Consider the following 21,412-nt stretch of genomic DNA (forward strand, 5'->3'; position numbering starts at 1 on the left):
GCAGTATTCTCTATGCTGTTGTAGATGATCCTTCAATAATATAATTTTATTACTCTGCAATACTTCTTGCCCATTTTATACATTTAAAAAGGCTTTCTTCCCCATCCACACTCCATTGGCCAGTTTTACTTACAAATCCTGTTTTTTGTGTTAACTCTTTTCATGTTCATTTTATACAGCATTTTGTACTCGTATTCACAAGATATTTTTTAATTTCTTGAAAAGTTTCCACAGCTCATGTTTTCACTGTCTATAAGCTGTTCCTTCTTATTTTCTTATTTCTCTCAATTACTTTATCCACCATCCATAGTTGTGAAGGTAATTATTTACTAAAATCTACATTGTCATACCACTTTTGATAATCTTTCAGTGTATTGTTTACATCCAGTGTGGATATATATTTTTATTGATTTATAATTTTATAACTCTTACCATACACAGTACATTACCAAAAATCCTTTCCCCTAACAGTACCACTATCACAATGACTCATGATATCAGTTTTGTAGTTGGGGTGCATGAAATAGGTTATTTTGCATCCAATGGAATTATTTGATATATTGTGATTTAATATTATGAGTTTTCAATGTTTTTTTAGATAGTTTGAGTTTTAGATATTTCATGACAAAATCACATAGATTTATGTGTGGGGATGTGGGGTTGTGTAGGGAGGCTTTCTGCTCAAAAGTACATCTTTTGAGTTACTCTTTTACCTTGTGGTGGGTAACTTTTACCCATGTTGCCATAGACATTATCAGAAAAATATTTATTAAGAGGCCATTGGAATTATTATTGGTTCTCAGTCATATATTGCTGCATTAAACATGCACTGAGGGTAACAGCAAGAAAGAGCAGCTGAATACATAATTATATTTTTATTTATTTATTTTTAGTTATGGCATAAGTAAAAGTGGTGACCTATTGATCTAAAGCATAAAATTTTGTTACAACATAAAACTGCATGAAAAGCAAGACAGAGCACATAGGAATAACAAGATGTGATTCATGTTATTCTTCCTTCTCAAAGACACCTTTGCAGTATCACAACCATATGCAAGTGTACCCTGTTTGTTTTCTACATTTCAATAAAATATCAATGAAAAACTTTAATTTTGCATTGCAGTTGCTGAGTCAAGTCATGCTACATTATTTTCACATAAAAATGTAAGTTTAATATATTTCTGTCACATACAACATTTTTCATCTTTTTGCTCAGAGTACTGTTGAAGTGTAAATCTTCATTGCTATAACACTTCACTTTTGCTTCAAAATCATTATTTCAACCCATTTGACTTTGAAGCTGCAGGATAACTCATATGACACCCTAAAACAATGGATTCAAAAGTTTGAGCTGTATTTCACTGTGAGTGTAATTACAAAGAAATCAGAAAAGGTTGAATGTGCAATGTTCATTCATGCTGTAACAGAAGAAGGGATAAAGGTATTTATTGCTTTTAGGGCCAAAGAGAAATAAAACAGAATATATTAAGAAGGAAAGATTTTGTGTGCTCTTTGAAGGAAAGAAGAATATTCTGTATGTTAGCCCATTAAATTTCAGTACAAACATTGAAGAATTTAGGAAATAACAGGTGTTTGAGCTAAAGCACATAAGGGACGAAGAGGCAGAATTGTTTATGGCTTCAAAAATGAACAGGTCAGTGGAAGTCTATTAAGACAAACAAAAGTGACATTTAATAAAACAATATTTGTATGTAAAGTGAGTGAATGTTTAATTATGCAGATTTAAAAAAGTACTGAGGCCCTGGAAGTATGCAAAAAAAAAAATACAAACAAAAACTTCTGGCAAAATAAAGCTCAAAATGTTAAAAAGTAATAAAAATATTGCTGGCAAAATCATTGTATCCAGGATAGTAGTTTAGTAAATGAATAATCACACCAAACCCATAGAAAACAGTGCTGCTGCTGGCAGGGGAAGTATATTTATTGTATCTGTAGGCTATGTGGAGGTCAAAGTCATTTTGATAAAAATGTGTAACATCAGAATAAACCAGTGTGTCAAGATTTACATACTTACTTACTTACATGTTGCAGAAACAAAATAGAATAAAAGAGAAATGTTTGGGTTCAAAACTGAATGTGTAATGTGAATGCAGTACAGAGTTTGTGTATCAAAGAAGATTTAGCTGCGCCTGCAAATGGTCAATTGAGATCAGTGTTCTGCGTCAGAAAATAAGTATAAATCAATCAATCAATCAATCAATAAATAAATAAAATATTATAGTTATGCTTTAAATAGATATTAAATGCAATATATTCAAATCAGTAAATCTTCTTACTAGTGTGTACATGTATTTTTTCACTCCTAACTTATTCGGAACACAAATTAAAGCCACTGGGTCAGATTTTGCTTTCTTAGAAGTATAAATATAGAGAACATAAACTGATGTTCCAGGAAGTATCCTTGACAAAGCACTAAAAGCAAAAAAATATACTGAATCCGTATAGGCTCATAGGAATACTAGGCTAATCACCACTAGGGCCCTTTATAAGCCTAGCTGTGAAATCCAACACAGTTGTGCCCCCATGTAACATGGGTATGTGTTTGGAGGGCTGTGTTAGTTAGGAGTTTACTAAAGGTTTAGTGGGGGGATATGATAGTTAGGGCCTTTATCTTTCAGAGACATGGGGGCCAGACCAGGGTAAATTTTTAATTCCCCATCCAATGGTCAATGTTTTGTTTGAAAAAGGTTAGGAATGCACTGTGCTTCATATGAAAGGGTAGCATATTCCAGAGCATGGGGATCCCTTGAGATACATCTCTGTCTCTCCAGCATGTTCTATTCGTGTTGCAAGTAGAGTTTAAATCCTTGGATCTAGTTTTTCTGGTACTATTCATTTTGCAGCTGTACCAAAGGTCCATCGGAGGTGGATCTGTGGATGCCTTATATCAGGCATACATCACCTCTCAGTAACTGCAGGGGACTAAGTATAGACATAGAGCTTTAAGGTGATCCATATAGGATAATGCTGTAATACCTTGGATTCTCTTGGTGAGGAGCCTCTGTTGACATTCCAACAGTTGCATATGCCTGCCTATATACATGCCGAATGATGTGTCTGATAAAGCTGAGTAAAATGATACTATAACTTCCTTGGACCTGGATGCTATACCCTTATTTATAAACTGGGTGACACAGAATGATTGTATTTACTACCTTGGCTCTGTGTTTTTCAAAGGCCAGATAACTGTTTACATATGTTCCCAGATCCCTAACTACTGGGTCAACTCTTAGGGGGTGTCTTATGGATGGAATATGTCATCTAGGTAGCCATTTAAGTCATCTAGGTAGCCATTTTTCCCAAAAGGCACTATAATGCACTTCTTGGCATTGAGTTTTAATCTGTGGCTTTAGCATCAGTCATTTGTCTGTGTTAGACCCTCATGCAGGATGTTAGTATCATGCCGAGAATCTGTGATAGCTCCCAGTTTGCAGTCATCTGCACACTTTATGATCCAGAGGCCCTTTACATTAGCTTTGATCTCTGAGAAGTAGATACCAAACAGGTATTCTGATATTGACCAGTCTCTCTTCAGAGGTAGTCTCACCAACTCTGACTTCTTGAATCCTACCTGTGAGCCAGCTGGTGATCCAGCAAATTATGTAGGGATGTATGCCTAGTTCGGTAAATTTATTAACAATACCTGAGTTGGGTGTTGAATTGAATGCCTTAGCCAGGACTAGGTAAGTAGTTTGCATTGTTTTCATCTCATTCTTTGCCTTGGTGACCCTCTCAATGAAGTCTAACAGGTTAAATAGGTATGATCTTCATTTGACACAACTAACCTTGGATGGGTGCAGTGTCTGTAGATTGCCAGTATCTTTGCTGATCATTTCTATGATAATTTGTTTCATGTTTTTGCATATTAGACTACTCAAACTGATGGATCTGTAGTTTTCAGGATCGGGTGATTGATGGATAAAGAGGGATAACCATTGCAGTCCATCATTGACATGGTACGTAGCCTGTTTTGAAGCTATGGTTGAAAAGTGACTCAAGTGTTCCTGATAGGTCATGTCTCAAGATATTTAGGAGGCAACCCAAGTTATTGTCTGGGCCACTGAGGCTATGCTTTTGGCCTTAGCAAGTGCCACCATGACCTGCTCCTTGCTAATAGTTCTGGGAGTTATGCTAGTAAATGTTGCATAGGGGGAAGTGAGGAGGGTGAGTGTGGTGTGAAGTTAGAGATTAATTTGTCAGCCAGCAGATTTGCTATGTCAGTCTGCTCAGTGAAGATGGTACAACTTTACCACAAGCTCAGCACACTGCTGTGTGTGTTACCTTTAAAGTTTCAGACATAGCTGTAAAAGGCCATGTGGCTGTCTTTAGCCTGAGAGGTTATCTTGACCTCATAACTGGCCTTGTTGCATTTAATTAGTACTCTTAGTTTCCTGTTTAGTTTAGTTTAGTTAATGATCTGCTGTCATTATGAGAGCTGCTTTTTGTAATTTTGGCTGTGACTTTTTTTACTGTTGTTATACACCCTGCTAAGGTTAGGATTCTACCAATATGGTTTGTTTTTGGATTTTGTTTTGGGCTTACTTATGGCAGGTACAGCAGCCTCTATGCAGCCATTTTGATTTTTGTAGTGGGTTTTTTTGAACAATTCTGTATAGGTTGCTGTGAACTCAAGGTTTAGGAGGGCACTGAATTTCGAGAAACTGTTGCTTAATAGAATGTAGTTTGCTTTTGAATAGTTCCTAAATGTTACAGGTTTTGCTCGGTTTTCCAAGTTGATTTTTATTTCTAAGGAGACAGCATTGTGATCTAGCTTCACTGGTGAAGACATGACACGGGGAGGGGAGCGCTCTCCCATATTGGTGAGAACTAGGACCAGTACGTTTGAACCTCCAGTTGAAGCATACACAATCTGGTTAAGGGTATGCATGTTAATAAAGTCCAGGAAACGTTGTGCCTGAAAGTTGGAGTCAGGGTTTGTTTCCCAGTCTATAGAGGGCTAGTTGAAGTCTTCCATGAATAGGGTATTTGATTAGATGGAGAGTGCCTCTAACAAGTCTCGGTATGAGTTATGTGATTCTTGGGGCATAGATGGTATCCTGTAACTTGCTAGGATGTGGTAAAGGCCTTTATCTATGGTGATTTGCACATGAATAAACTCCAGGGTATCATCCTGTTTAACCAACCTAGAGGCATACTTGTTGTTAATGCAGCTTGAAACACCTCCACTTTTAGTCCTTGCCTGTATGGGTAATGGTCTAAATGTGTGAAAGGCACTGGAGCCTTGCACTGCTGGAGTATTTTCTGCAGCTTTAAAAAAAGTCTCTGTAGTGGTGCAAATGTCTATATTCTCTAGATTGGGGCGAGCTTGTAAGATCTAGAACTTATTGTTAATGCTCCTAGCATTGAGTAGTAACACATTTAGGTTCCTTTTGGGTTTTATTTGCTAATGATGGGTCTGATAAGGGCTGAATAAAGTAGCACTGTGACTTCTTTAAACATGGATGCCATGACCTTACTTTTAAGTTGGGTGACATAAAATGATTTTCATACTACCCTGGCCACAATTTGATCAAAGGCCAGCTTACTGTCTACATATGTTTATAGATGCCTGACAACTGGGTAAACTCTTAGGGGTGTCTTATCCATCTAGTAATTAGCCTGGGTGGCCATTTTCCCATGTTTATATCACACTATCGAAAGATGAAAACAGCAAGTGCTATTACATCAAACCTAAAATATCTAAACCACAAAATATCGCACATTCAGAACAGTGATTTTTTTTTCCCATGGAAAAAAATTTGCTATTCCGAAACACATACACACAGCACAAACACACCAAAAAAACAGCAATCCACATACATACACTTAAAATCCTACATCTAACCCTACACTAAATTGTACATACACTACTATCTATCCACTTACCTTAACCCAAACCGTAACCCTAAGGTCCATCACTATCACACACTCACCTAACCCACGCCCTAACCCTAACTCACTTAACCCGCTCCTAACCCTAATGTCCAAACAATCGCACACTTACCTGAACCCCGCCCATACCTTTCCACCACAGTGCTGAAAATAGCGAAGCAGCAGAATCGGCCAACCAAATTCTTTCCCTTGGAAAAAATTCGGTGTTCTGCATCTTCGCTATTTTTAGCATTCGCTAAATAGGGGTCGATATTAGAACATTCGAAGATTTAAAACTTTGATGTTCTGATATAGACCCATTTTCCCAAGTGGCATTATAATGCATTTCTTGCCACTGAGTTTTAATCCATGACTTTAGCAACAACCATTTGTTTGTGTTAAACTCTGTTGTAAGATACTTGTATCATGGGGGAACCTATGATAGATCCCAGTTTGCAGTCACCTGTGAACTTGGTCATCTAGAGGCTCCTGACATTACCCTTTGCATCCAAGAAGTAGATGACAAATAGCAGTGGTCCTTCCATGGAGCCTTGAGGTACTCCACTGGTGACTAATCTCTTAATGGAGGTGGTCTCACCAGTACTGACTTCCTGGGTCCTTTCTGCAAGCCAGCTGGCAATGCAGTGAGTTATGTAGGGGTTTATGTCCTATTCAGTGAGTTTGACAACTATAGCTGAGTGGGATATTGTATCAAATGCCTTAGCCAGGTCAAGGTAGGCAATATGCATAATTTTCCCCTCATATATTCCATGGTGACCTTCTCAAAGAATTCCACCAGGTTTAGTAGGCATGCCCTTCTCTTGATAAAGCCAAACTGGGTTTGGTCCAGTCTCTGAAGATTGTCTGTGTCTTTGATGAACATTTCCATGAATCCTTGTTCCACGGCTTTACATATTAGAGTAGTCATAGGTTCGCAGGTAAGTACTTGGCTAGCTGCCCTTGCAGACTATTTTAAACCTATGCAGTTTTTTTTGTGCTTGAATTCACCTATTACATTTGGTTAGAGACTGGTCTTACCCATCCCATTGTCAATAATTATGTATTACTCCAAATAAGAATAACTGGGACACATGCATGGGTTAAATATTTAGAAGCTCCCTCTGTCTGTTAGTAATACAGGGGTCAGTCCTGGGGTACATTTTCTGTTTCCCATTCATAGATCCAAGTTGCACTTGAATATGGACAGGGATGAACTTTGTTTTATGAGGATGGGGAGTCTGCTCTAGAGCAACATTGTCCTCAGTGAGATATAACTGCCAAAACATTTTCTTTATCTTGCAGAAGAGGTTTGGATCCCTAGACCGATGATGTCTGATGCCATTTTACTTGCTGATGTGCAGTAAATCCATCAGTATTTGGTCGGAGGATGCCTTTCAGCCAGATACAAGTCACCTCTTAATAGTCTATGGGATACAGAGTATAGTGACAGGACATTCAGATGGTCCATTTAGGACATGTTGTTTAGGTCTTCTATTCTTTTAGTAAGGCATCTCAGTGGGCGCTCCAGTTGTTGCATGTGTCTGGACATACACATGCCAAAGGGGCCATTACATTCAATGATTGGCCTAATGAGGGGTGAGGAAAGGGGGACAATGAACTCCCTAGATTTAGATATAATCTCTTTGTTTAGAAGCTGTGCGATATAGAAGGATTTTCTTACAAAATTTGGTACATGTTGGTCAAAAGTTAGGTCACTGTGCATATAAGTTCTCAAATCTAGAACAACTGAGTCAACTCTTAGGGGTGTTTTGTTAATATGGTAGATCTCTGGGATAGATGACATCCCAAAAGATACAATAATGCATTTCTTTTGCATATAGTTTCAGTCCATGATTTTGGCAGTACTTATTTATTTCACGCAAACATTCCTGCAGGATAGCTAAGTCATTTGGGTATTCAGTGACTGATCCTAGCTTATAGTCATCTTCAAACTTTGTCAGACTGAGTGCTTTGGTATTGGCTATTACTTCAGAAAAGTAGATGTCAAACAGGAGAGGTCCTAGCACAGAACCCTGGGGGACTTGACCAGTGACTGGTCTCTTTGTGGAGGTAACTTCCCGTATTTTGATTTCCTGCATCTTGTGAGCCAGTTGGCAATCCAGCAGGTGACACAGGGGGTTGTTCCCGGTTTATTTAGCTTTTTTACTATGCCTTAGTGAGGAATTATGTCAAATGCTTTGGGCAAGTCAAGGTATGCGGTGTGCACCATTTTGCCTTTATTCATTGCTTTGGTGACCTTTTCAAAAAAATTCACCATAATAAGTAAACATGACCTGGTCTTGATGAATCCAAATTGAGCTGAGTCCAGTGTTTGGAGGTTCCCTATCTCCTGATTGATTAGTTCCAGGATAAGCCTTCCGATGGTTTTGCATATGGGGCTGGTCAGACTTATGGGTCTGTAATTGCTTGGGTCTGTGGAAAGTCCTCCCTTAAGAAGGGCAATGAGGCAGTGACTGTAACTGTTCTCCATTCATTTGTTACAAAACCTGTATGGACACTAAGATAGAACAGTGCTGTTAGGGGTGTGGCTAAATCATGCTTCATGCTATTAAGATGCAGCAAGAGATATTAAATAGCATGAAACATCATTCTTGTTATTTAAGATGCATCCATTGATATTGTCAGGACCCAACGATGCAGTACTTTTAGCTTTTGATAGCACTTTTAGGAGTTGGTCTTGTGTGATAGCTGGTGGTGAGCCAGTTTCAAGTATATCTTGATGAACAGATGGTGGGGAGAGAAGGGTAAAGTTAGAGCTAAATTTATAGGCCAGTAGTTTCTCTTTATCTTCAATCACAGCATAGGTAACATTGTTCTCAATCAGCTCAGCACATTGCTGCATTGTACTTTTGAGATTACAAAGATAACTTAAAAAAATGACTTATGATTGTCTTTGGCATAGGTATGTGGTTGCCACCTATCAGTAAAAAAGGCATCACAAACTAGGAAAAGAGGATTTTCTCCTCCCCGTGATGTGACTATGACATCATAAAATGGGTGGAATGGGTGGGGTGAAGGAGAAGATGAGCAGGGTTAAGGGAGATGCGAGGGGTGTGGCCTTTGTCTCATTTTGGCCACAGTGAAAGGTGGCAACCCTACTTGGGTAGCTATTTTAACCTCAAACATGGCTTTGATTGGTTTTATTAAGCTGCTGAGTTGATTATTTCAGTGACAAGGGCTATGGCATTCTGCAAATTGCTCTTCTTACAAAATTATTTTCCTTTTATTATAAAGTTTGTTGATATTATGGTTCTACCCTGTCAGTTGTTTCTGAGGTTTGCCCTGCACTTGTTCCTATGGTTTACAGCTACATCTGTGCAGCTGTTTACACACAGGTATAATGTGGTGGTGTACATTTCTGTGTACTCAGTAGCGTTAACTGGATTTGGCTAATGGGTCTGTAGTTTCTGGGGTTGGCTGATAGTCCGTCCTTGTGAATCACTTGGTATAATGACTCTTATTGTGCAGTTGTGGAATGATGCACACATTTTTGCAATGCTGCATGAATACTTTTGGTAGTAAATTCAATGTCTTTAGTTTTGCTTGAAATTAGAACTGTTGTAAAAAAAACAACATAAATCTCAGAACTGCTGTTAATATCAGGATCAATAACATTATACAGGCTTCTCCTAAGAAACATCTAGATTCTTCCACAAATATTGAATGTATAATAACAAGAATACTGTTTTCAGTGTTTCACTGAAATGTGTGAAACAGAACACAATACAGTCTTGATATTGTGCAGTTTTTATAATTTTTTTACTGGTTTAGGTTGGCTGCCAGGAGAGTGTCAGATTAAGATTTCACTGGAGTCAGTATACTTACTGCTTCACCAGTAACAGTTATAATATGCCTTAGAAGCCAGACTGAACATGTGCTGAAATCAATAAAAAGATATAGGTTTAATTATTAATGAAGTGCAACTGACTGAGTAACATTGCAAAAACAGGGAAGCAGGCCAAGTGTAGACTATATATACACTGTTAAGGATTGCTTGAACTTAACAGAAAGACTGTTTCAAAATGTTAACAGCTAGTGTTACTTTCTTCTCAGTGCTGAATGCTAATCAAGGATTTTTGGAATTTTGGCTATATGAAGCTAGCCTAAATTATGCAAATTTGAAATCATTCTGGATGGCTAACAGTTTCTGTGGTTGCTTTGAGGGTTATCACCTACAACAGAAGTATTTCAAAAAGAAGAAGCTGAAATTAATGAAGGGCTAGATGGTGCAATCAGCATAAATGATGATCTTCTATTTTGCAAAGTTACTAACCAAGACCATGATTTCTAGTGCTGCGGTGGTGGTGCTGCGGTAGCGTTGTCACCTCACAGTAAGACATTGTCCTGTTTGATTCTCAGCTAGAGCACCTTCTGTGTGGAGACATGCGTGAATGGGCGTACCTTTGTTGAAGGTTGTGCATCAGAGCCGGCAACTCGATACGTAAAAATCTACTGCCAATCATTAGTGGACCGGAGTTCCACTGTGGCGACCCCTAACCGGGAAAAGCTGAAAGACACAACAACTATCCAAGACCATGATTCATGAGTTATGAAATTGCTGGACAGACTGAGTGGAAAAAAGGCTCAAAAAAGGGTGAAGAAATAAACAATGAACCTATATTTCTATTTTTAAAGGCACGGGGCATGCTTGACTTCCAAATGTCTCAAACCAGACACTGTTAAAGCCATTGTCATCATAAATATGTGAAAACCACATGATTATACATCTTTTAAGTGATACCTTGGAGTTATGATGTTTTTCAAGTTCATGCTAAACATGTCAGATATAACAATGCTACTCTGTGAGCTCTTAGTTTATGATATTCTTTGTTTCCAGTTGCAGGGATAGGCTAGAAGCTTTAGATTGTTGAAAGAGTAGGTTACTGAAACATGTGTTCTGAAGTTTTAAGATGTTTAAGTGATGGCAGCAAACAAAAACCTGGAGCAGTATGGCTGCAGAAATGCAGAGCACTAATGTCTGCATCAAGGTCCTTGGCTGATGCTTAGACATGCTGTGCCTGAAAGAGAGACAAATGCTGGCACTAGTTCAAAAATTCCATGACTATGTTTAATGGTAAATTTAGATATAGCAGAGTCTGGCTATGATAAGATAGTGTAGCTAGACATTTTTTCCCCATACAGTGGAGGGCTTTCATTTATTGAAGGCTGAAGGTAACACTATTATCTTTCCTATCAAGCTTCAAGATGATATGTTACATAATATTTTTGAGTCACATTTAGGAATACGTAAGTGTAAGGGAAGAATACATGATGTTCTTTAATGGCCTAAGATGTCAGAGCAAGTTGAGTGTCAGGTTCAGTGGTGCAAAATCTGGAGTACTGTTTTGAATCTGAATCATAGAAAGAGGACGCCTTGCTACATAAAATATCAGATTTCCCTTGAATGAAAGATAATATTTGTTTCAGTTTAACAAAGCACATTATTTTCTGAATTTAGACTGCTACTAAAAAGTATCCTGAATTAGTACAGTTGCATGAAACTTTGCTTACACTATCATCACAATATTGAAATATTTATTTGTCGACAGGAATACTAAATGAAGTTATGTCAGATATTGGTCAACAATAAATTTGTCAAGACGTTCGATGTTTTACTATGCAATACGAATTAAAACATATTACCTCAAGTCTAAGATAGCCACAGAGTAGTAGAAAAGTAGGACAAGTAGTCTATACTGCAAAGAGGAAATATGAGATTTCCGCATCCTGTGAGCCAACTGGCAATACCGTGGGTGACTTAGGGTTTTATTTACAGTTTATTTAGCTTTTGTACTATGTCTGAGTGGGTAATTAGAAAGCTATCATCATCTTGAAATAGTGTTTCCTTTACGTTCATGTAAGCCTTGAGAGTGTTTATATAGTCTACACTTGTCCTGCTTCACTATTTTTCCCAAGTTATTCATTCTGCCGGTTGCACTTCCTTAACAATTACACACACACACACACACACACACACACACACACACACACACACACACACACACACACACACACACACACACACACACACACACACACACACACACGGTGTACATATTTGAAAACACATCTACAATCTTCAAGACTTTCACTGGCACTGTTACTGATGGGTAGATATCTCTGAGCCAAACTTACCAATTTCATTTATTGTCATTTGCAGAAAAAATAAAGAAATGCCTTAAACAGATCAAAATCAATGCAGCATAATCAAAATTCTACTATGGCATATAAAAAAATCATTCAAGCTTCACAAAGGGGAAGGGTAAAGATTAATGTGGACTTCGTAGTTAATAAACATACAAGTAGTTTACCTGCCACAGTTACATTTAGAGTGACCCAACATTATATAAAAGGTTGAGATATGCTGATCTACAAGATGAGTAGGAAGCACGATTCAACAGCAGAATTGATGTGAAAAATTAGACTTATTAAAGTTTTCTTATTCACAAGAGCTAACTCAGAGTGTTGAATCAGATAAAGCACTACCACATTGCAGAGTCAGTGGCAGAACATGCAATGCTCATGCCTTTGGTTGTAGAAGATGCAAAGGTTGTGGGTTCTATTCCCACTCTGGGTGATTGAGTTGTTGGTGCTGTAGTGCATAATTAAGGGGATGCTGCACCCCTGAATGTATCATCCTTCAGATGAGACTTTAAACTAAGGTTCCATCTGGTAAGTGGGTGGTAGCACAAGTGGATGTGCCTCAGCACCTATGGAAAAAAGTAGGAAAAGTTCCCCAGTGCCCTGGCCAAATTTCACCTAGTAGAATACATGCCACCTTTGGGTCTCCCATGAAAAAAGTGGCCTAGTGGGACTAACCTTGTCAACAAAGGATAAATAAAATAAACATTCTTTGTATGGAATACTTCTAGGAGTGTTGCAGAAAGATTGTGAAAGTAAGGAAGTAATCTAGAATGATGTCATTTCCAGTATGATTCCACAAGAAGCTGCTACTCAGTGGAACATCATGATAAAAGATTAACTATATCAAAACAATTCTCAAGGTTTGAAAGGTTGATTAAAAAACTGGTCCAGTATAGTGCGTGTACATAAATTATATGAATACTGTGAATGCTGAAGTGATTACTTTCTTTGAAATTAGAATCAAAAAGTTGAATTGAAAGTTTTTTTTCTGTATTTCATATGACACAGACAGTGTACATATAGCCTATTTGAAAACACAGCATTTACATTTAAAGTATTTTTCTTGCATCTGTGCTTTGAAGCAAGGGGAACATAACATATGTGTTCATCTATGTAGTATTAATATAGTGTAGCTCTGCCTTTAAATGAGAGTTACCAGAAGTTAGGTTTATATGCTGTGGAACTTCTCTAAGAGAATGTTCTTCTTTCAGCTTTTCCCAGTTAGGGGTCGCCACAGCGGAACTCTGGTCTGCTAATGACTGGCAGTAGATTTTTACGGTGCCGAGGTGCCAGCTCGACGCCCAACCTTCAACGAAGGCACACCCTTTCACGCATGTCTTTTGAACGCCACTCGACCGTGGGGAGGACATGCAGACTCCACACAGAAGGTGCTCCAACCGAGAATCAAACGGGAGAACCTCTTGCTGTGAGGCAACATGCTGATTAATAAAGCTGTTGTTAAATGCACATCATGTCTAATGTCTCTTCATTCAGAAGTCTTGACCGTGTGTATAAGCTTAACTGCAGACATATACTACAGTTGGGAAAACTTGATTGTCTTGACACTAACTTAAACAAATGGTCAACGTGTGCAAGATTACACAATTCTCAAGACTGGGAATTATGCTCTTTCCTCGATATTGTGCAATCTCGGAGGTAATATATATATAATTAATCAGGAGAGTAAGTGATGCCAGGGGGAGGCGGTGTCTCACCCATGCAAAAAATCATGTTTTTACTTTTTTTTATACATTTATTTTTGCATGCATTGAGGCTATTGCCCAGCACATGTGTAGTAGCATGTCAGCATTTTTGATGTTGATGTTTTCTGATTGACAGTGTAAATATCTGCATTTGGGTGTTTTGTCCAAAGACAGTACACCCACTACAGTTACCTTTCTCTATAATATTAATTACCATATTATTTACTTGCAGCTGATTTTATTGAGTAGTAACAATATGGGTGCTTGCATCATTACAGAATGTTATACTGACTAGATGACAGTTTATAGGTATTGTAATCTTTAAAATGATTCCTAATGTGATAGACTGATATTTTTTTAAAAGTGCATAGATATACTTTGACTACTCATACTTCAGCAATGTGAAAACCTCTCAGCCCTGTCACTCCAGGGCATAATCTGTTTATCAGGATACCTGTTGTATTAATTTTAATAAAAATCACATATACCATGCAATATCTCTTAGACGTGCTTTGACAGCTCACAACTTTCAAGAAAGTCCCCTTATCCAGAATCTGCATCTACTATGGACCTTATAAACTTGCCCATGTATTTAATTGTACCCTTCAGATATATCTGAGTTCTATTTGAATATAATTTTGAGTCTTGCAGTTTATTGACTTATGTTAAGGCCATAAGCTTGCTAACTAGTTTTACACTCTAGGCTGACTCCCCAAGTCTCCATTTGCATAACGAAAAGGTCTGTATTGGTCAGTTAAACAGAATAGTGCTTCTGCATTATCCACTTGCTCCTTGTGGATCTTAGATAATTAACAAACAAATGAGCTATAGCTCAAAAAAATGTCAGAATAATGTATTTGATTCTAACAGCCTTACTGCCTACATTGCACATACATGTATGCAGGCACACACACACACACACACACACACACACACACACACACACACACACACACACACACACACACACACACACACACACACAGTGTTTCAGCTATAAAAATGTGTCTTCATAATTGCATGCAGCCACACATGTGGCATGAGCTGTGTTCTTTAGAGATTTACAGAATGGAGTGAAGCAAGCAGTAATATAGCCAATAAGCAAATGTAGGATTACTGACAAATCCTGCTGCAACATATGCAGCAATTAACAAATCCCATCACGAACTGACAGATCAACCTGCACAGACAAAGCTGCAGAGAAACACGTGAAACAAAACATTGCAGTGTTCATCTTTCTATTAGGTTTCAGCATCCAGCTCCAATTATTGTCAGGAGATTCTAATCCCAGTTTGTGCCAAGTTATTTCACACTAATTATTGTGGTATGCAGTATAAGAATTTTAGAGATCTGCAAAGTACAGAGAATCTTTAGTAACATTCCTGTAATGTTATCTCTATTTTGGCATATATGTGTATATATATAAATATCTATATATATATATATATATATATATATATTTATTTATTTTTTTTTTCATTTTTATCCCTTCTTTCTTTCCAGAATTCCAAAGGAACCAGACCCTCAGTCTGCAATAATCCGACAGAGACAGACATGCCTAGAAACTCATAAAGTGGAAGGTCAGGACGTTCCAGCTGTGAGATTAGGTCCCTGTGTTGAAATTAAAGCAGTGCCCACTGCAAATCAGGTAACAAAGCTGCAGAAGTAGAATATTTTCTAGCAAAAATAAAAAACAGTTTGGATTGTGAAAAAATAGAAATTGTAATGCCTGTTTAATCTGATAACTATCTTTGTAGTGCTTACTTTCAAACAGCCTTTTCCTATCTTACCAGAACATATGTAGTTTGATGACAGTAATCCTTTCAATCTTTGTGGTGTACAGCTGGCTTGTCAAGTTACACATACAAATAGAGTATATCACAGAGTAAATGACTTCTATATAATGTATATAAGATCGTATTTCATATTATAATATTTTATCTATTTACATGAATAAGGAAATATTTTAAAGCCTAGCAGCGTTTCTTTTTTTTATTGCAACAGACCAGCAATACTGCACAAAAGATTTAAGTGAAGTAAACAATCACAAATCATAAATGTATGGCACAAATCACAAAGTAGTTTATAGGAGAAAAGCAACTGCATACTTTGAATTGATTTATAGGGTAAGCAGAGGAAGAAGTCTGAATATGTCAAGAGAAGTGAGAAATGGCAAGGGTGACATTGAATAAGAATGTTAAGACATAATACGGAATAAATCTGGGGTTACTTATGCTCAGCATATTTCATCTTACTGGGGAGCAGCTCAATGAATATTATTAATTTTTCTCTGAACTGCACTATGAACACAATTCATCAAGACAGCATACTTGAATGTACACAGTCAATTTTGACCACAAAAAAACAATAACAATTTTAAAACAAAATGAAAGTACAGTGCTGTTATACCCCATGTTGGAAACTTTACACCTTCACATCCCCTTGTTGATCTATACTAGCAACAGGGTAATACAACGTTGATTCTTCAGAGCAGGACACACCATTTTGCTATGTGCAGCTAGTAGCATGCTGCAGGTATTGCTGTCAGTGTCGCTGTCAAGTGGCAGGCAGATTTTGAAGATACTTATCGTTTAGTTCCACCAATCCTGCCTTCTTCTTTAAGTGTAAAACAAGGGTTGTTACAGATATGGGTCTTTTCATTTTACTTGTAATAGTTCACAAAACATGCACTCCCTATATGTTCATATTTAAGTCTAGGTGTGCAACAAAACAGAGAGTGAAGTGGTGGTGTGAAGAGTTGTATTCATAACAGACATTAATGAAAACTGCTTTGGGAGGGACACAGTGCTTACTTACTGGTTTCTTGTACGTAGAAAGAACATGTAACATCAACATGCATTTTCTGAACAGCAAGCATGAAACTGTAATGTCTGGCAGTACTGACTTAATTTGATCCTCAGCAATTTGTCAGAAAATCAAATCTTTGTTGAGGGACGTGGCAAAATATGACATTTGAGAAGTATAATCACACTTGCACCTGCAGTTTGTTATGTAATGTAATAGGATGTGTCCCTGGTAATTTACAACTTCCTCTTAGTTAACACTGATGAGCCAAGAAGTTTTCCTAATTCCTCCTGTTTGTTTCACAACTCTTAACAAATAAGCCAAAACTACTAGATTTCCATTCAAGAATTTATACACTGAAACTTAAAACAGTTGTTTGAAAAATAACAATCCCTATCCCATAAACACAGATATAGTTTACTGGCAATTGTAAAACTTTCTACTCTTTAGGTGAGTGAGATTATATTTTCTATTTGCCATGCAGTTGTCATAAAGAGGGCCTAGCTTGCCACTATGCATCCTGGTATGTCTTAATCTGAACAATTGCCCATACAACTTTAGGAAAGAGTTAATATTTGAATGTTCCCTGTTCTCCAAAGCTGTCTGACCACTACTTTGATACAATTATGAAAGGGAGTTTGTAGTTCACTCACTTAAAATGGGGGGTGGGGTGGGAAGTGGTACAGTGAGGAAATTTCCACCTAAAAGTCGCTTCAGAATAATCAGTTTCATCTTTATATTTCTTTTTAGTATTAGTGCTGTGCCTAATTTTAAGTACACTATTCAAAGAATCATGTTTGAAAAGTTGGAAATTAATGAGTTGAGTTAGGATTAAATGAAGTCCTGAAATAAAATTGGATTACGATTTACATAAAATAAGAGGAGAAAACATTGGGTGAGAGTGACCAACAAATCATATGAAACATTCCAAAACATGATTAAGACAAACAGATAATATCATGTATATTTTGAGGGTTATATTTTGAGCAGGCAGCTAATGATTGGCAAATAATTATTTTCAAAAATTCTTAGCGGCTTTGTTGTGGTACTACCTCATGTTAACTACTTCATATCCCCACTATCTTCCCCACTGTGTTCAAATAACAGCAAGAAAGTGGAACAAATCTGTGTCACAGATCATAGTCAGTCATTTCTTGATGACATTCACATATACCCTTGTGATATTTCTGCAGAATCAACTGTAAAATTCAAAACTGACTGGAGTCTTATTTAGTGATAGTGTTGAACAATGGAAGGAGATGTTTACATCAGAGATCTCAAACTCAAATAACTGATGGTGCTATATGAGGACTAGCAAACTCATGCCACAGGGTAAAAGGAAAAATGAAACACAGGCAGAAAAGTAGTGTAGTTACTTCCCTCCTTTATAATTTTGCTGGTTTGATGGCATTTTTTGGTCAGAAGGCCATGAATTTGAGATCCCTAGTTTAAGTACTGAGAGAGTGGCAGTGTAAGTGATAATTGGGTCCTGGAAGTACATTATGTAAATGCTAAGGTAAGGAGATCTCAAAGTTAGACTTTGGATGCAGATTGTGATTACAGATTTGAATCTCATGCCCTCCAATATGTGTTCAAATATGTTAATACCTGAACATAAACATATCAACTGCATATTGTGATTATCTAATGCTCTTCAAAAATAAATGTCTAGAAACTGTGCTGAGAAATGAATATCATTGTTATTTGAGGAGTACACTATTCCTAAGGTCTAGGAACTTGAGTTTTGTCTGTGAATTAAACAGAACATGCTGGAGAGACAGATATGTGTCCCAGAGAGCTGCCCTCCTATGGAACAGGTTTCCCATCCATTTGAAACTGAGTTTGTCTATTATCCAGTTTAAGCTCAACCTAGACCAGTGGATGGGGAATAGAAAATTTACACCAGGCCTGGAAACCATGTCCCTTATGGACAGAGATGGCTTATAAATGCCTGGCACTCAGTGTCCTGTTTGAATAAGGACATCAGTATTCTTTCAGGAAAACATGGCTAGGCTTAACCCCCCCCCCGTCTTTAGCCTTGTAACTGTATATGATTCTAAGCTGAAAGAATTAGTGGAGTTCCCACCACGGCAATACTGGGGCCTTGGATTATGTAAGCAAGTGTTTTTTTTTTGTTTTCTCTTTTTGTATAAAAATATTCATTACTTTATTCACCTAGTAAGCAAATAATGAACAAAACAGAATGACTAAAATATCCAGTATAACATATTTATTACAATATAATATTAAAAAGGTTTTTGGATGGGAAATGCCAAACATTGCTGAGATAATGAGTTTGGTTACATCAAAACCTGTTATCATCTACTCCAGTGACGGCGAACCTTTTGGGTTCATCATGTCAAAAATTCAGAAAATGCCTAACTTGACTGTGCTGGTGTGTCAGCCCTCCAAAACAAAAATAAATTAAAAAAATAAAAATAAATAAAATAAATAAATAAAAATAAATAAAACATCATAGTTTCTTTGAAACAGTCACCAAGGCCATTGACGAGGGGAAGGTGGTCCACACAGCCTACCTGGACCTCGCAAAAGCCTTCGATACAATACCCCACTTGGGCATTATAGATAAGCTCAACAGCTTAAATATAAACCCCTATGTCACTAGATGGGTTGCAAACTGGCTCAAGGACAGAACCCACATGGTTAGAATTGCTGGAGCCATGTCAGACTCCAAACCAGTTACAAGTGGCGTCCCACAAGGCTAAGTCCTGGGACCTCTCTTGTTCGGTATATATTTCTCGGAGGTACAGGCCAACACAGAAGGACTGTGGCTGACCAAGTTCGCAGATGACTGCAAACTGGGTGCCATAATCGACTCTCCAGCCGACACAAGCATCCTCCAAAAGGGCCTCATAGAAACAGACAACTGGTGCCAGAGCCATGGCCTCAAGCTAAACACCAAAAAGTGTATAGTCATCCCTTTGGCAAAACAAAGTGCCCACAAATTACCACATAGGTGGCAATCCATTAAGTACAGAAAAAGTAATTAGGGACCTGGGGACCCAAGTTGATAGCAATCTCTCATTTGACAACCACGTGGCCAAAGTGGTTAGAAAAACATTTTATATAGCCCACCTAATCATGAAGGGATTCACATCTAGATCAGGGGAGGTCATCGTGCCTCTTTACTCATCCCTCATCAGGCCCATAATTGAGTACAATGCCCCTTTTGGGATGTACCTTACCAGACACCTGCAGCAACTGGAAAGACCCCAAAAGTACCTCACCAGGAGGATCAAAGGGCTCAAACAGATGCCATATGCTGCCCGGTTAAAGAAACTCCAGCTCTACTCAGTGGCATATCGCCTGCTCAGAGGCGATCTGTGCCTGACGATAAAGCCATGTCCAACCCGGAATTAATGGACATGCTGCACCTCAGAAAATCCAAATCCCATCGAGCCACGCTCGAGAGACTTGAACCTCAGCACTGAAATAAATAGGACATGCTGGAGGGACAGATTCATAACCCAGAGTCTCCCTTCACTCTGGAATAAAATCCCAGTCCAGGTTAGGCAGAGTCCTTCATTGACTCTCTTCAAGAGGAATCTTGATGAGTGGATGGGAGATCGTAGGTTTACCCCGGGTATCACTTCTGTGTCACTGTTAGACAGAGGCACAGTATACTAACCTCGAAAAAGGGCATAGCAAAATTAATTTAAAATGGGTGGTGAAAGCCAAACACACTCTGGCTAGGCTTATAAATGCCCTAGGGCAGATAGCCTAGTATGAACCTATGAACCTATAGCTCTCAATACATCTGGGATAAATCTTAACAGAATCAGGGACAAATCTAGAAATAAGAGCTATGGACAGTTTTAAACTACTATTAATTTGAGAAACTGACAGAAAAAAATGATCGGGAATTAATATATATTTTCTGAAGTAAAATAAGTCTATAAATCTAATTATTGTTATTATTAAGTGTAAAAAGTCTCCAGTTTTAAGGTTAAGATTAAGAAGGACAGTTGAGAGGAATGTAAAACAGCACACTCCTAGAAATGCAGACTACTTGCCCTCTGCAGAAGTGTAACCATGAAGAGAAAACAATGTCAGCACTGCCCTTTGCAGACTCTGTTGAGACAGTATACTGAAATAGTCTATGAGATTAATAACTTCCTTAACTCTGCAGCAGTGTTGGTGAACTGGCTCTTGGCACAAAATAATTCAGTGCATTTCGCATGAGCAATAAATACAAAAGCAGTGTTTTTGGTAACTTGGTGATCGCTGGTGTGTCACCCAAAACATTGTGGCGTGTCACCTTTGACACACATGTCATAGGTTTGCCATCACTTATCTACTCCCTAAGATGAAACCAAAGGCCAATATCTGCATTCAAATGTGAATAGAAAGTAACATCTACCTAAATATACGTTATACTTTTTTACCAGAACAATTTGTAGCAAAAGATGTAGAGATATTTTATACAACTGTGTGGTCGGTCTATTCATGCAGAAGCATAAATTTGTACACACACACACAAACACACACACACACACACACACACACACACACACACACACACACACACTTGTACACACACATGCACACACACACACACACACACACACACACACACACACACACACACACAAACACACACACATGGGGACATATGCACACAGTGCAAACACACACACACATACTCACACATGGGTACATATGCACACAGTGCAAACACACACACACACACACACACACACACACATGACATATGCTGTAAAAATACTGATAATGCTTAGTACCAAAGTGACCACTGAAATGAGAATTTCCATGATCATGTTCATTGACAGTATTTAAAATATATTCTGTTACATTTTGTTCTTTGG

General features: G+C 37.9%; 1 protein-coding gene across 1 annotated transcript in view; it reads left to right on the top strand.

The window, feature by feature from the left end:
* Positions 1-21,412, top strand: part of GALNT14 (polypeptide N-acetylgalactosaminyltransferase 14) — a 3,768,866-nt gene that overhangs the window by 3,336,186 nt on the left and 411,268 nt on the right. Inside the window, exon 13 of the mRNA XM_044058899.1 lies at positions 15,264-15,408. Within this exon, the coding sequence (XP_043914834.1) occupies positions 15,264-15,408 (145 nt within the window). The remainder of the gene's footprint in view (positions 1-15,263; positions 15,409-21,412) is intronic.

Source organism: Protopterus annectens, chromosome 1.part2 (assembly GCF_019279795.1).
Source record: "Protopterus annectens isolate FY-2018-M chromosome 1.part2, PAN1.0, whole genome shotgun sequence".
In the NCBI taxonomy this organism is placed as follows: Eukaryota; Metazoa; Chordata; order Ceratodontiformes; family Protopteridae; genus Protopterus; species Protopterus annectens.